At 37.2% G+C, this 16182-nt stretch overlaps 1 protein-coding gene across 5 annotated transcripts in view; it reads left to right on the top strand.

The window, feature by feature from the left end:
- The window catches only part of LOC129235918 (oxysterol-binding protein-related protein 8), a 93105-nt gene that overhangs the window by 73765 nt on the left and 3158 nt on the right, over positions 1-16182 (top strand). For 2 of the 5 annotated variants that reach the window (XM_054869993.1, XM_054869994.1), the window contains exons 6-10: positions 558-1055; positions 11480-11622; positions 11741-11919; positions 11988-12852; positions 15872-16167. In XM_054869993.1, coding sequence (XP_054725968.1) covers positions 558-1055; positions 11480-11622; positions 11741-11919; positions 11988-12852; positions 15872-16167 — 1981 coding nt within the window. The remainder of the gene's footprint in view (positions 1-557; positions 1056-11479; positions 11623-11740; positions 11920-11987; positions 12853-15871; positions 16168-16182) is intronic. The other 3 variants (XM_054869996.1, XM_054869995.1, XM_054869992.1) reach the window with 2 other exon arrangements.

Genomic DNA, 16182 nt, shown 5'->3' with positions numbered 1-16182 from the left:
GTAAGCCTATTGAAGGAAAAAGGCGAAATAATAACACTTGGTCTAATGCTCTTGGTTCTCAAAAACTTTGTTTCTATTTTACTTTTATTCTATTCTATTCTATTTAACGTAAATGAACGCATACTTAATAAAGAATGTAAAGAAACTTAGGGTTGCACGTAGAAAAGTTGAATGAATCAAAGTGGGCTGGCGGCCATCTTTGTTGAAAGCGAACTATCAACTAAGAATTGCCTCATGTAAATACCATATAAGCAACGCGCTTTCACTTAGCTTCAGCGTGGTTGACTTTTACAAGTGCCTCTAAGTGCCAAATGGTCCGCCTTTAGTTGTATTTGGTCGCCATTATAGGGATAAAAATTACAAACTATTTGTAAGTTGATTTCACTACCTTCATGTTAGCACAAGCGGGGAGAGAAAATTACTATAAGAATCATATTATAAATTGCCATAATAGGTATTGCATAAAAAAGCCTGAAGGTTGGAATATTTACTTTGTTGCACACTCCGTTTTGAAATCGTCTTATTGTTTCGTTGGGTTTTCTGAAAATCTCTCCAAGACCCAAGTATTGAGCGCTTCTCACCAAGTGGCAGCATGCAAAAACGCTACTCCCAATATCTAATGGTACCTGAGTTAAACAAGTCACACGGCAGTTCCGACGCAAGTTTGGCATCTCGCGCACAGACGCCAATTTTTCAGCAACTCTATACGACAATGACTAATTGGGAACGCATTGTTACCAACTCGGCGGAGAAAAATTTACGCAAACTTCGCAAAGCAGGACATTTGGGCAAGCGTCAATCGTTCGATGAGATGAGTTCGATGGGTGATCTGAGTGATGTTTCTAGTATTGATTTTCCATCAATGTTGGAAACTCATCAATCGTTGAAATTGAAGATACGTCGCCATAATCAATTCCAGAAATCTACTTCATTGGGTCCGATGTCGCATGAGACATCATCATCCGGTGATTCCGTGGAAGAACCTATAGAAGGGATAGAGAGATCAGGCGCAATGCGGGCACTGAGCGCGCCACCTTTTGTGCTCAACGTTAAGGGTTTGCCCCAATTGTTCTTTTTCTTATTAAAATTAAATTAGTTCGCATTAAATGAATTGAATGTAATTTGCTAGATTAGCTGAGCCACATTAACGTTTGAGTGTATGGCTGTATTACGTGTACTGCTTCTGTCCATTTCGGAAATGTATGTATGCCTACATAGGAGCATTCATGAATGCCATTCAAGTTGTTTCATCAAAATTCATATGTACGCTAATTAATGCTCAGCCAATTGTGTATATTTCTCAGCATTGTCATTTAGATGCTATATGCAGCTTTACCAGGTTTCTGTTTTTTTTTAATTTCACAGAATTCAATTAGCAATTTTTGCATTCCAGGAGAAATTAACCAAAAATTTGTACGCCGACAAAAAATACTCGAAAATTTTTAAGTTCAAAAGTGTAACCTTTGCCTGCTTGCAAATTAGCACAAACAAGAAGTTTTGCTCGTCGACACAATAATTTCGTTAAGACCAAAAAATGTGCCGTTAACCAAAAATTGGGACAGTAAAGTGACAGTTCGCTGTGAGGAAACGTTTATTTTGTATCGAAAATATTTTAGGCTACAGGAAAACATATGATACGAGAGCATATCCTATGATCAGAAAGTATCGGGAACGTTTAAATAAAACAAAACAGAGTTAAATTTCAGGAAAATTAATTTTATATCCTTCAAAATATGACCCGTCTGAAGCAACACACATGTGCCAACGTTTAGCCCAGTCCTCCATACACCCTTGGTAGGGCGACGAAGGGATGACCTTCAGCTCCTTCGTCGCATTTTCTTTGATCTCCTTCATCGACTAAAATCTCCTTCCACGAAGTGGTAACTTCAACTTGGGGAAACAAAAAGAAGTCGCACGGGGCCATACCAGGAGAATACTGTGCTTGCACGATGGTATTTACTTGGTGTTTGGTCACACAATCCGGTACAATTTGGGCTCGGTGCGATGGCGCGTTATCATCATGTAAAATCTAAGAATTATTTTCCCACATTTCCGGCCGTTTGCGACGTACAGCATATCTCAAACGCTTCAAAACGGATAAATAGTGTGTCTTACAGTTCTACCAACATAAGAAAAAAATGTGGACGGGTTCCCACGTGCGCGGTTCGTTTAAATTAAACATTCCCGGTACTTTTTGATCATAGGGTATGATTGCACATTTTGTGCTTTTAGTATTCTGAGGTAACACGTTACAGTTACACAGTTATAATATTCGATTCTTGCAGTGCTTACCAATTTCGACATTCCAAAATATTCCTGCTGTGAATACTGCACACTCAAATTCCTTTTTCTCCCCATGGCGACACTTATTTTTAAGTTATTTAGAAGCAAATCAAAAATAGAATCAGCTGATTTGTCTTCTTTCGTAAATTTCTTTGGTATTTCTGCATTAGACAGAGAGAAAGGACCCTACGCTACTGATAGTTTATTGGGTATGCGAGGTTTTACTTCTAATTTTTAGTGCACTTTTGTATATTTTCCTAAAAGAAGAGAACCCTTTAGCTTTTTGCCGCTTGTCTTTTTTTTGTTTTTTTTTTAAGAAATTCACTGTCTTACAAAGCACAACTGCTATTAGGGAAAACTTATTCTATATTTACGTGTATGTAGATGCGTCATGTCTACAATCAAACACAAACCCACTTGGATACGGCGATCACCATTTATTGATATCAATTTTTTGATATGTATTTGTTTTTTGCTTTCAAGATACACAAAACAAAATAAAACAGAAGTTATGATTGGTGGCAGCGAAAATTCATTGTTGAAATTCGCTTTGCTTAACACAATCGTGAAGAATAATCAACGGTTTTTTGTTTTCCCGCCAATACCACTTTTGGACTAAAATTAATTAGACTTTGTCACAAAAAATTTAAAATCGTTTTCTTTTGTATTTCCGAAAACTTTTGATTAAAAGCGTCAGTAATTTCAGATACCATATCAGTTATTCTCTGCTGTCGATTTAAAACTTAAAAGAGAGCTACCTCCGCCTTGACTGTTTCAGTGTCATGTTCCGTATATACGAGTACACTGTAGGAAAATACCGGGTTTGATTGAAAAGTAATGAGCGTTCAGGCGCGGAACGTCTGCCAAGCGATCAACCGAATCGGCTGGTGGGGGAGAATGATCGTTGGACCTTCCACTAGAAACCGGTCCTAGTTCGCTGGCAACAGCGGTGCAATCAACATCGCTCCGCGCGTGAAAGCTGTTTTAAAAGTGTGTTAGGATTTTGCGCATGTCGAAATCCAAGGTCAAAACCATGCTGATCATCTTTTTCGACTCTCGAGGCATCGTCCACAAGGAGTTTGTACCTCCAGGAAGCACTGTAAACGCGGCATTTTACAAAGAAGTGCTCCTTCGGCTGAAAAACCGCGTCGCCCGGGTTCGGTCCAACCTCGTCAACAATTGGACCCTTCATCACGACAATGCGCCGGCGCACACCGCCTTCCTCTGCACGTCTGCATTGGCCAAAATGGGGGTTCCGGTGCTTCCCCACCCTCCCTACAGCCCAGATCTGTCCCCTCCGGACTTCTTCTTGTTCGCGCGCCTGAAAAGAAAGCTGAAGCTCGACTCCATCGAGGCGATCCAAAAAACTGTGACAGCCGAATTGAACGCGATTCCGGCGGATGAGTTTAAAAATTTTTTCCTGCAGTGGAAGGACCGCTACCAGCGGTGTATTGACGCTCAAGGGTCCTATTTTGAAGAATATTAGTTGTATAAGCCAAAAGGTTTAATAAAACTGCTTAAAAAACCCTGTATAATAGAAACAGCACTTCAGTTTTTCGAATCGGATTGTGTCATTTATATGAAAATTCTTTTATTTATGCTTTTTTAACGGTGGTTAACAGTTTTTTGTTCTATATTACATTTCATCTTCTATTTTGCCTCATCCTTTACGCACTTGAGTAAACAAATTAGTGTTTGGAAAAAATAATATAAACAGTAAGTCGCGATTTACACTGGGAAACATTTGGTTCGTGTGAGAAGGACGGACGGGGAAGAGAGTGGGTTTTTTGATTCCCCGTACTGGCGACATGCTTTGTCTTTCTTTGTCAAACTTAAAGAAGTAAACGTCGAAAGCAACGAATGTTGCCAAAAACAATTTTGTTCGTGTGACTGCGAATGAAACATCAAAAGAGAATTTCCAGCGGCTCCTTTCCAGATGACTCTCTGTGTAAATTGGGACTAACTATTTGGTGATAGCAACAAAATTTTAAACGTTATAAATTTCGCTCGTTGCCCTTAAAGGTAAAATTAATAAACTACATTTTTAGTATAGTATAATTAGTATTGAATGAAATAAGCAAAATGGGCTACGCTAAGAATTGCAGGAAGAAAAAGCCAGATTAATGAAAAATTTAAGAAAACAAGGGAAAATGAGTAATCAATACCATATTAATTAAATGTTCAAAGAAAAAAGTTTTTATTCATAACGAATTAAAGGAAAAAAAAAACGCATATCAAAAAAATAAACAAGCTTTTTTGTCATCAAACGAGCTTAAAACTGATTTAAATTTGAAAGTAACAATAGTTGGACAGTGTCATACAGGTTAGTAGAAGCCGGTTGGTAATAGCAAGAACACCCAGAAGCGTACCATTGTTGAGTTTACAGAACAAAAAAAAGCTTCAACTTGCAAGAAAACACCTCTTCGACACCTTTGAAATTGGAACGATTTAAACAAAAATAAATATGTTTGGATCTGACGGATATGTTTTGGATCTGTTGTTCGACGACCCACAAGTACACAGTAAACCACGGTGACAAATCAATAACGGTGTGGGGATGCCCTTTTGAGGAAGGAGTAGCCCCAATATTTTGGATAAAAGATAAAATGTGTGCGGTGGACTTTGTGTGGGAATATTGGATGTGGTTATGCTTGCCTTGCTTGCCTCCAATAACAGGTTTATTTTGAATAGCCCGCCATTCCGGTAGATGTCAATTTTGAAACTGTCATTTTTTGATATTTTATAAGTAGAAACTACGCCATTAATAAAAATGGAACGATACACGCTTAAAACACGCATCGGAATTATTAAAATTCACTATAAAAAATGGTGAAAATTTCGCAGAGACGGTTCGTAAAACTCGAACATTTTTGGGCCATCGTGAAGCACCTTGTCGGACCGCAATACAGAAATTGGAGAAAAAAATTCGAGCTGCTGGGACAAGTTAGTGCTGTGAAGAAAAAAACCGTGCACGTCGCTCAAGAACAGCCGAAAATATTGCTGTTGTAGCCGAAAGTGTTGAAGAAAACCCAGATTTGTGCATTCCTCGTCGTTCTTTGGAATTAGGCATTCCACAAACGTCATTACACCGTATTTTGTATAACGATTTGGGTCTTAAGGCTTATAAAGTCCAGTTAACACAAGAACTGAAGCTGGCCGATCATCAGCAACGTCGTGTCCTTGCTGATTGGGTCGTTGAAATGTATGAAAATGATCCGGAATCCCATCGAAAAATCATCTTGAATTATGAGGCCCATTTCCACTTCGGTGGCTTCGTCAAAAAGGCAAAATTGTCGGATCCGGGGCTCAGAAAATCCAAGAGTTATTGTTAAAAAGCCTCTATATCCTCAACGTGTGACTGTTTGGTGCGGTTTATGGTCCGGCGGAGTCATAGCTTCGAAAATGAAGCTAGAGCAACAGTTACGGTGAATGGATTGCGCTATCGAGAGATGATTAACGATTTTTTATGGCCGGAATTGGATGATATTGATCTGGACAACGTTTATTTTCAACAAGACGGCGCTACGTGCCACACAAGCAACGAAACCATTGATCTTTTATCAAAATAACACCTCTTATTGGAAAACCCTTTGAAAAAGAAAAAGGGAATGTTTTAGAATGGTCTCCTAACTTAAACCCAATAGATCATCTTTGGGCAGAACTGAAAAACATAATCGGGGCTTTCTAAGTCTCCAATAGGGAAGAAATGTGGAACCATTTGTATTTAATAGTCGTGGTACTCTATTATTTTGAATTATAGAAATTGTTTTTTTAAATGTGCAAATTTAGTAAATTCAATGCATCAGAGATATGAAAGAGCCATAAAGCAAGTAGGAGGTGCTGCGAAATACTAAATTAACTCTCCATATGTAAGCATTTTTTAAAAACACAGAATTTTGTGGCAAAATTTTTTTTCTAATTTTTTCCAGTGTACGTTTCTTAAACTCGATGCAATTTTATTATTTTCTTAATTTGCAATAATTATTTTAACGTTTTAAGGCATAATATTATGTATCCAAAGTTTTCAAAATTAAAAAGAAAAACGTCAAAATGTACATAGAAATATTTGTTTCTGTTATATTTTCCAACAGTGTATGAGTGCTCTGATTTTGATGGCGGTCATTTTGACAGCGAATTTGATCTATTCAATTGATTGTGTTAATGCTTTTAAAAATTTCGTCATTTAACAAATAGCTCACCGCAATACAACAGGTGATGGCAAAAAAATTAGACTCTTGTCAAACTACTTTAGAAGATAACGCATCAAATCAGGTTTTAATTTTTGTTGTTGCTACGAATATTTAAACTCGCTTCATAGTTTCTGTTTCCAGGAAAAAACAACAGTTTTGATAAATATGCCGTCTAAGCAACATATGTATGTACTTATACATCAGCGAGCGCATTGTGCATTGCTATAAAAAAATTTTAAGTTTAAAGTAATAGCTGTCGTTAATCAATTTAAAAGCGAGAGAGTTTCAAGATCTACTTTATGAGTGAAAAGAAATTGTTGCAAAAGCATTGTTGTGAAAAGCTTCCCTTGATCATGATTACACGGAGCCGATTCAACCTTAAGAGTAAGTTTAACAATATGGGTGACATAAGCCAACGTGACGTCGCTACAGAAATGTATTGCGATCAGAGTTATATCATTCAAACGTTAAGAAAACTTCGAATAAGGTGCCGAAGAAAAAGTTATATATAATTGGCGCGTACACCTTTGTTGGGTGTTTGGCCGAGCTCCTCCTCCGTTGATGTTGTTCCACAAATGGAGGGACCTACAGATTCAATGGCTTTTTCATGGCAGAAATACACTCAGAGGTTTGACATTGCCTGCCGAGGGGTGGCCGCTATTAGAAACAACTTTTTCTTCATTTTAGTCTTTCACCGAGATTTGAACCTACGTTATCTCTGAATTCCGAATGGTAGTCATGCCCTAATCATTCGTACGGCGGCCGCCCGTTATGCCACCAAAATACACCGACCAAATATTTAGAATAAAGTGTCATTTTATTCTTCGCCAATGGATGATTTGAAATTTCAACAAAAAATTATACATTTTGGTCAGGTGCCTGGAAATGCTCGATTTTATACTGATACTACTTTTATACTTTAACCCTCTGTTGAGCACCAGGGTCTGGCCAAACTTTTCTGGCCAAACTTTTTCGATTTTGGACGTGAATTTAACATATTTGTATTATCGCTAACGACTACATTTAATTTTCTATCGATTTGTGGATATAACATTTTAAAAGGGATCCTCGAACAGGACGAAAAAAGTTCAGACCTGGGTGCCCAGCCAAAGGTTTTAAAGAGGGTGCTCAACGGAGTGTTAAATGACATTTCCAAATGAATTTCCAATCAGAAATCAAAGTTCAAGCATAAATTTGAACCAAAAGTACTGGCTACTATGGCTTCTGGCCTGACAAAGCGTTGCCCCCTTAGCTGCTAAAAATCAGTTGGTTGGTTTATTGGCATTTCGTCTTGTCTCTCCATCTACAATCCGCGATTCGGAGGTAGTTTATGGAAATTGCATTCTTGACTGCACCTAATGTTGTCAATACCGATTCTGCAAGAGCGTTATTCATGGCAGATCCCCCTCTTGCCAGTTCATCTGCTTTTTCGTTTCCATCAATGATCCGATTTTCCGCAACCCATACTCAAACTTTTTAGATAATCTAAAAATGAGTTTTGTACCAAAAAAGTTGAATCCCAAAAACTTGCCCCAATGCCGTCCAATAAAGGATTTCTTTGGAAATTTAAGTTCAATAGTAAACCAACTTAAGAGTTAAAAATTGCGGAAAACTCAAAAAGCGAATTTGTATTCAAAGGCACGCTACAAGGCTAACCGTACTCCGAAGCATCAAACCTCATTTTCAACTATATATTAATTTTTCTTAGGACTACACCACTGGCACTATATTAAATTACAAACGGTCTGTGAAGAAATAAAACAAATCCATTTTACAACGCATTTAAAAAAGTCTAATTTTTTGTCATCTCCCGTTATTTAGTTGAGTATCGTATACTGAGTACCGTTATTTACTTGGGTATCGTACTTGAGTATAAAAGAATTGTATAACAAAAAATGTTAAATGCTTTTTACAGTATTTCCAGCGAACCTTAGCTTGAAGCTTATGATCATTCCATTTAAGTGTCAGAATCCCCATGGAATAACTACTGTATCAAAGGTCGAAAAGTTTGTTTCATAATGCAGTCAATTCAACTTTGTTGGCATAACAGAAAATGTTAAGTTAGCAGTGATAGCCGTATTACAAATGTAAACATTTTTGTAAGGTGCTTTCAGGGGTAGCCAGAGGCGTAACTAGACAAATGAAAGGGGAATCATTATTTAAGTCTTTCTGTTACAATTTTCCCATATTAAATTAACTTTTTCTTCATTATATTTTTTTTTCCTAAAATAAACGAAGTAGATTCAGTTGATGCTTTCCATTTCAATTCAACCGGGCTATTCGGGTCATGTTCTTCGATTTCGATGTAACTCAAATATGTTACTCTCTGGTCAAAATAATGAGAAACGTATTTTTTTGTTCGCCCGAAAAAATTTTTTCTCAAGAGTTATCGGCAATTTTGTTTTTCGGCTCAAACTCGATTTTTTTTAATTATATAAGAAAAATTGTTTTTTAAATGCCCATAACTTAGTCAAAAATGAACCGATTTTAATAATTCTGGGTTCAAAATGATCGTAATTACTTTCACGAGCGGATTCATGTAGAAACAATTGCAAAAAAGTAGTTGAAAATTTTTTATTTAGCAAAAAAGAAAAAAAATTTAAATTTTTTCGAAATTCAATATTTCAAAAAGTGTATTTTTGTTTTTTTTATAACTTTTTCCAAATCAAAAGGACATCTCAAATTTTAATTGAGCTGAATGCCTAGTAGCTAAAATGCGTTGTTTTTGAGTAATTAATTTTTGAGTAAAAACCCTGTTTCTCACTTTTTGTTTTTTGCAAAATAAAATATTTTCAACTTCTTTTTTGCAATTGTTTCTGCATGAAGTCGCTTGTGTAAGTACTTACGATTATTTTGAATCCAGAATCATTCAAATCGGCTTATTTTTGACTAAGTTATGAGTAATTAAAAAAAAATTCTTATATAGATTCTTTCCATTTCAATTCAAAAGGGCTAGTCGGGACATGTTCTTCGATTTCGATGTAACTCAAATATGTTGCTCTCTGGTCAAAAAAATGAGACACGTAGTTTTTTGTTCGCCCGAAAAATTTTATTTTCAAGCTTTATCGGCAATTTTGTTTTTCGGCTCAAAATCGATTTTTTTTTAATAATGTAAGAAAAAATTTTTTTTAAATGCTCATAACTTAGTCAAAAATGAACCGATTTTAATAATTTTGGGTTCAAAATGATCGTCGTTACTTCTACGAGCGATTTCATGTAGAAACAGTAGCATAAAGGTAGTTGAAATTTTTTTATTTTGCAAAAAACAAAAAGTGCGAAACAGGGTTTTTACTCAAAAATTCATTACTCAAAAACAACGCATTTTAGCTACTAGGCATTCAGCTCAATTAAAGTGTGAGATGTCCTTTTGATTTGGAAAAAGTTATAAAAAAAAACAAAAATACACTTTTTGAAATATTGAATTTCGAAAAAATTTAAATTTTTTTTCTTTTTTGCTAAATAAAAAATTTTCAACTACTTTATTGCAATTGTTTCTACATGAATCCGCTCGTGAAAGTAATTACGATCATTTTGAACCCAGAATTATTAAAATCGGTTCATTTTTGACTAAGTTATGGGCATTTAAAAAACAATTTTTCTTATATAATTAAAAAAAATCGAGTTTGAGCCGAAAAACAAAATTGCCGATAACTCTTGAGAAAAAATTTTTTCGGGCGAACAAAAAAATACGTTTCTCATTATTTTGACCAGAGAGCGAAATCGAAGAACATGACCCGAATAGCCCGGTTGAATTGAAATGGAAAGCATCAGTTATTAATTGAGAAAAGTACTAAAAAACCATAAAACTTTCCATCACGACCTCCTTTATCTCAAAATACAGACACCTCTGGTAGGCAACTGTTTCGAGAAAACTTCAAATCTAAGCAAAAATCAGCTGTTTGAATTCACTCTGTTGTGGTGCAATTGCTGAATATATCTGAAACTTAATGGAACTCTTGTCTACAATTAATCCTATAGTGAAAATACGCTATTATTTCGGGCAAACATATTAATCGTGGTAACGGTAAATCAGCTGCTTTGTGTTTTTCTTTCGCCTTGTACATTCGGATGTCAGCATAAAATGAAACGAAGCCGTTTTATTTCAACATGCAAATATTCAAAGGTGAGCTCTTTAATAGACCATTATTCGGCTCTGAGTGAATTCGACAGAATCAGCTGATGACCTGACGTTACTTGAAGTGTATTTACAAAAAAACCGAGATTGGGATATACGAAAAAAGACCAACCAATGACACTTCGTTGCCACAGAACAACGATTGATTGGACGAGTGTGTGAAATTATTGTGCAGATTTCGGCTGGCAATAAGATTGTGTTGGTGAAATATGAAAAAAAAAAACAACTAATGACAGACACTTCGTTGCCGCCTGAACGACGAATGATTGGGCGAGTGTGTGAATACTCGTACATGTGAATTGTGAGAATTCGGCTGCCAAATCCCCAAGTAACGTGGCAGCCAAAGTTGCCTCAGAATTTTCTTTTTCTCCATAGCTAAATAGCACAGCTGGTTAGCTATCATCCTTGGTTCCATTCGCCCAATCCTCGTATGCTTCTAGCGCCAACTTCATGTCGGCTGTATGCGCGTAATTCTTTCTTTTACATTTCTAATGTACAATACGTTGTTGTTGGTCTAGTGCCACCGCTTTTAATGAACGCGCCTTGATTTTGCTCCCTTTACTGTAAAGTTCAAAATTTCTCCAATCACAATTTTTTGTCACTCAAATCTTGTCAATTCCATGTCTTTTATATTATTTTGCAGCCCATTTCAGTTAGAAGTATTAAAAGCATTTGAAGTAAACAGAAGTAAATATAAGAAAGGAGCTTTGTGAAGCCTCTACATATGAAAATATAATTCATACTATTCCATCGTAGAATGATGCCCATATTTTTCTGTAATCATACACCTTTTGCCTTCGAACAGAAATAAGGCGAAGGATATTTACATTATTAATTTTTCTCTCTTTTCATTCAATCCCTCTAATAACAGATCTTGATGGCGACAGTCAAAATGAAGGTGGCCCAGCTGCTATGTCTGGTGTGGATACTGAGTCGGAATCAGAGGGGGAGGCTGTGGTCGAAGAAGAGCCTGAAACACCATATGTGCCACTCACTGAAGAAGAATTCGGCTCTGTAAGTCAGACAATCCAAAAAAAAATATATATAAATATTAAATTAAATTTAAATTATCCGCGTGTGTTCGAGAGTAAAAACGACTAACTGCAATACTATTTCGTTTCATGTTGCACAGGTCGGTGAGCAGGTCGAAGAGCTTGCAGAGGAGAATAAAAGTTTAATTTGGATTCTAGTGAAACAAGTTCGTCCAGGCATGGATTTAAGTAAGGTGGTTTTGCCGACATTCATACTCGAGCCACGTTCATTTCTAGATAAACTAGCGGATTCTTATTATCATGCAGACATCTTGTCCAGGTGAGTGTAGAAAGTGTATTACGTAAATCAAGCGCACGCATGCAACTCTCTGTAATCTTTGTTTACAGAGCCGTTATCGAAGATGATCCATTTACGCGCATGAAAACCGTTGTTCAATGGTACCTATCTGGTTTCTACAAAAAACCCAAAGGTCTAAAGAAGCCATACAATCCCATACTGGGTGAAACGTTCCGTTGCTATTGGGAGCATCCGAATGGAAGCCGTACATTTTATATTGCCGAACAAGTATCGCATCATCCGCCAGTTTCGACATTCTATGTGACAAATCGTCAGGATGGTTTCTGCATCAGTTGCTCCATCTTGGCTAAATCGAAGTTCTATGGCAACAGCACATCCGCTGTACTAGAGGGCGTTGCCACACTCACATTATTACCTCGTGGTGAAACGTACACATTGAATACACCATATGCCCATTGCAAGGGCATACTTGTGGGCACTCTGTCCATGGAGTTGGGCGGCAAAATTAGCATTGAGTGCGAGAACACCGGTTACAAGACGGAACTGGAATTTAAGCTGAAACCATTCCTGGGCGGTTCGGATTATACCAATTTAATATCGGGCAAAATTAAGTTGGGTAAGGAGACAATGGCCACCATCAGTGGTCACTGGGATACAGAGATGACAATCAAAGAAGCGAAAACTGGTGAAGAGAGTTTGCTATTTAAAGCTGATTCCGAAACAAAACATAAACGTCTGGTGCGCTATGTTGTGCCACTAGAAGCTCAGTTACCTAACGAGTCAGAACGATTGTGGGAAAAAGTTTCTTTAGCAATACGTAATGATGATCAAGTTGGTGCAACAGAACAGAAAACCGTATTGGAAGAAGCCCAACGCAGTTCAGCAAAGGAACGAAAAGCTATGCTAACTGATTGGCAACCATTACATTTTCATTATGATCCGCTAACTACGCAGGTGAGTGAGCTAGAGAAAAATTTAGGCATCCACGTAATGTAGATTTAAGGATATGAAGATTTATTTGTTAAATTTTGGGTAAATTATGTATGGTTTTTATTTTTATTATGAGTTTTAAAAGCTTAAATTTTAATAGTTTTTTGGAATCTTGATGAAGAAATAAGGGAAGTTGATGAAGAAATAAGAAATAAAGTGGCAGAATAAGAAATAAAGTGATGCATTAAATATAAATTGCTCGATGGGCGGCTGGATTGGCGCAGTTTTTGCAACGTTTATGGAATAAAGATTTAGGTAAATGAATGCAATTGACGAGTTATGGTATCTCTACGCAAGCAAAAGCAAATTAAGTATGCGGAAGTCGCTCATCTTGTCCCACCTATTGCAAGGCGCTGCTCTGTGGAAGGCTTAACGTCTCTATATTACCTATAGGTGCATGCTGTAAGAACTTATCGAAGACTTCAACATAATTCAGAGAATTACGGCCTAGCGATTACACTGTTAGCGTAACATTGGATACAACCACTCCAGCTCTCCAAATCAGCTTTCCATTCAACTTTGTGCTAACTTCTTCCTCGGGATTGACGCTAGCGGGCGTTAGCTTGAAGCCAAAAAATCGCCATACAAACGTGTCCTTTGTCCTACATAGATTATAGAAGAACAACGCCAACTCTTTTGCTTATTTATAAAAATACTTGAAAATGTTCTCTTTTCCTCTTTCAAATTTTCCTTATATCCCAAACAATATGAATTCAGTATTTTTGTTATAGCAGCATAAACATTCCCCATACATACAGGGTCCGGCACTCGAAGTGTAACCAATTGAAAAGACCGTAAATTTAGTTTGCAAAATTACTTTTATTCAATTCAATGTAAAAAATGAGTGAAAATAATACAAAATTAAGAATCAATTTACTTTTGCTCAATATGACCACTTTTCGCCTTGACTATGGTCTTGAGGTGGTCCAGAAACGAATCGTACGCTGCCCGAATGTGACTTGCAGATATTTTGGCCCATTCGGCTTTTTGCAGCGCCTTGAGACTGGTGAATCTTTCAGTTCGCACCTTGCTCTCCAAAATGGCCCAAGAGAGTATTCCATCGGATTCGCATCTGGTGAATTTGAGTGCCATTGTGTGGATGTTATGAAGTTCGGAAAGTTGTTTTTTAGCCATTCTTGGCTTACTCGAGCTTTGTGAGACGGTGCCGAGTTCTGTTGAAACGTCCATGTTCTGCCACTGAAATGTTTGTCTGCCCACGGCTTCAAAGCAACCTACGGAATACTTTCCCGATACCTCCAAATACCTTCTTCGCATTTAACTTGACGCCAGGCTTGATGAAAACGATTGGATAGCGCCTATCTGCGGTTACAGCGGCCCAAACCATTATCTTGGCGGTTACTATCTCCTGGTGACCAATCGATGACTCAAATTCTCGTATCAATAGTCGGTCAACAAACCCTATCATTTTGGGAGTTTACGAATTGCTCAATAGTTTGTGCTGCCAACTTGTTTGTAAATTACTTCGTAAATATGTTAATGAATAGATTTGTACAATGTTCAATGTATTCTCCAGACAGTCTAATGAAATTTCAGATCAGGCTGTTTTAATGATTCGAATGGAAGCATTTTTGTTCGTTATATTGTGGGAAATACGGTGGCCATGCTAAAGTTTCAACGTTTTGGGACGCAAGTTTTGACCGCACGAAGTGTGTACAGTTGCATTATCCTTTTGAAAGATCCAATTTTTTTGTTCCTTGTTCACTCCTCTCGGGAGCATAGGGCCTTGACAAGACTCGTCTTATATTAGTTTCGTTAATCTACTTGACTTCTGACAGGGTAAGTGATTAGCCTGCTTCTACCAGTCTTAAATAGTGGTGCTTAGGAACAACTCTTTGCTGCTTGGAGCGCCATCTGTGTTTCACATTTTTCTGCCGGAAGGACCGCACAGATGGTTGAGGACTTCGCTACATTTGGTGTGTCTGCGCTATGACCGCGGTTGCTCACTTCCTCTTGCTGGCGCCACGGATGCAATGTGTAACTGTGTGCTTTTCTTTGTTTGAAAGTAGGTAAATTGGGAAAAATGCGAGGATCGTGCTTTCCGTGGGAGTCGAACCCACAACCTCTTTGATGGCAGGCTAGTGCACTTACCAATTAATAGGTAGGTCCAAATGTTTCACGGATCTCGGGAAAAGAGGATTCCAACAGAGCTTTTTAGCAGTTTCCCGTCCATTTATAGTCGCAAATTTTCAATACCAACGCACCATAGTACGATACCATAACACCACCTTCGCGGCTGTGATGTCGACTCAAGTAGTTTTCCTCCTTTCTTAAGTCATGGAAATATTAATCGTATCCATCCGGCACATCTAGATTGAACTTCTTTTCGTCATTTGGCGAGCCCTTTTTTCGGCAAGGATTGGCAGAAGGAAGTTAAATGATACATTTTAAACTAACCCGAACGATATGTGAGAGTGAAAGAGAGGAAGCATATCTTAATATCTTCTTTCGATGTTGAAAAATTTATTAATGCAAATTACGGCAGGAACAACAACTAATGTCAGCAAGTTAAATGGTGTATCTTGAAACTACTTCAGTTGGCCCAAAAAAAGCTTTTACAGAACCGGAAGAAAAATTAAAAGTTCTATATTAAATTCTACTTTTCCTAACTGCTAAATGACGAGAAAATATGACAAATATTGAAAGATTATGTCCAAATGTTTTTCAAAAAAGTAAACCATGGACTACAAGCCTTCAAGTATGCTAACTTTTAATTTTATTTTTTTTAATAAGTATTTATTTTCGACAATTTATAATGAAATAAATGTTTAATTTCATATTTTGTTATTATAAACCCTCCTATTTCAGATATACATATATTTCTCATAGACATGCACATACTTGTATGTATGTACATATGTGTGTAAAAAATTGAATAATAATTTCTAGGCTCTCATAACGGTGGTGGTGGTGATCGACATTTACCCGCATCGCTGACTTATTAAATTTTATTTTCTTTCAACAGTGGGTTTACAAGTACGCCGATTTGCGTCCATGGGACCAACGCAACGATTTGAGGCAATACGAAGCTAATTACAAAGTACTCACGAAGACACGCCATCGGGCGCCAATGGTGCGTAACCCGAGCATCGTCACTGCTGATCCGTTGCAGTTAATTAAATCATCTTCTTTATTGAAGGTTAAACACCAAAGTCGCTCGATTTTGGCGCTCGCCCCCGATGATGACAAAACCGATTCCAGTTTATCGAATCCAGATTTGAGCAAAGTGCCAAACGAAAAATCTAGCAAATCATTAAAAAAGTATGTAAAAATCAT

This window comes from Anastrepha obliqua, chromosome 1, assembly GCF_027943255.1.
Source record: "Anastrepha obliqua isolate idAnaObli1 chromosome 1, idAnaObli1_1.0, whole genome shotgun sequence".
NCBI classification, from domain to species: domain Eukaryota; kingdom Metazoa; phylum Arthropoda; class Insecta; order Diptera; family Tephritidae; genus Anastrepha; species Anastrepha obliqua.
The sequence above is the reverse complement of the archived record's forward strand: the minus strand, read 5'-3'. Positions and strand labels throughout refer to the sequence as shown.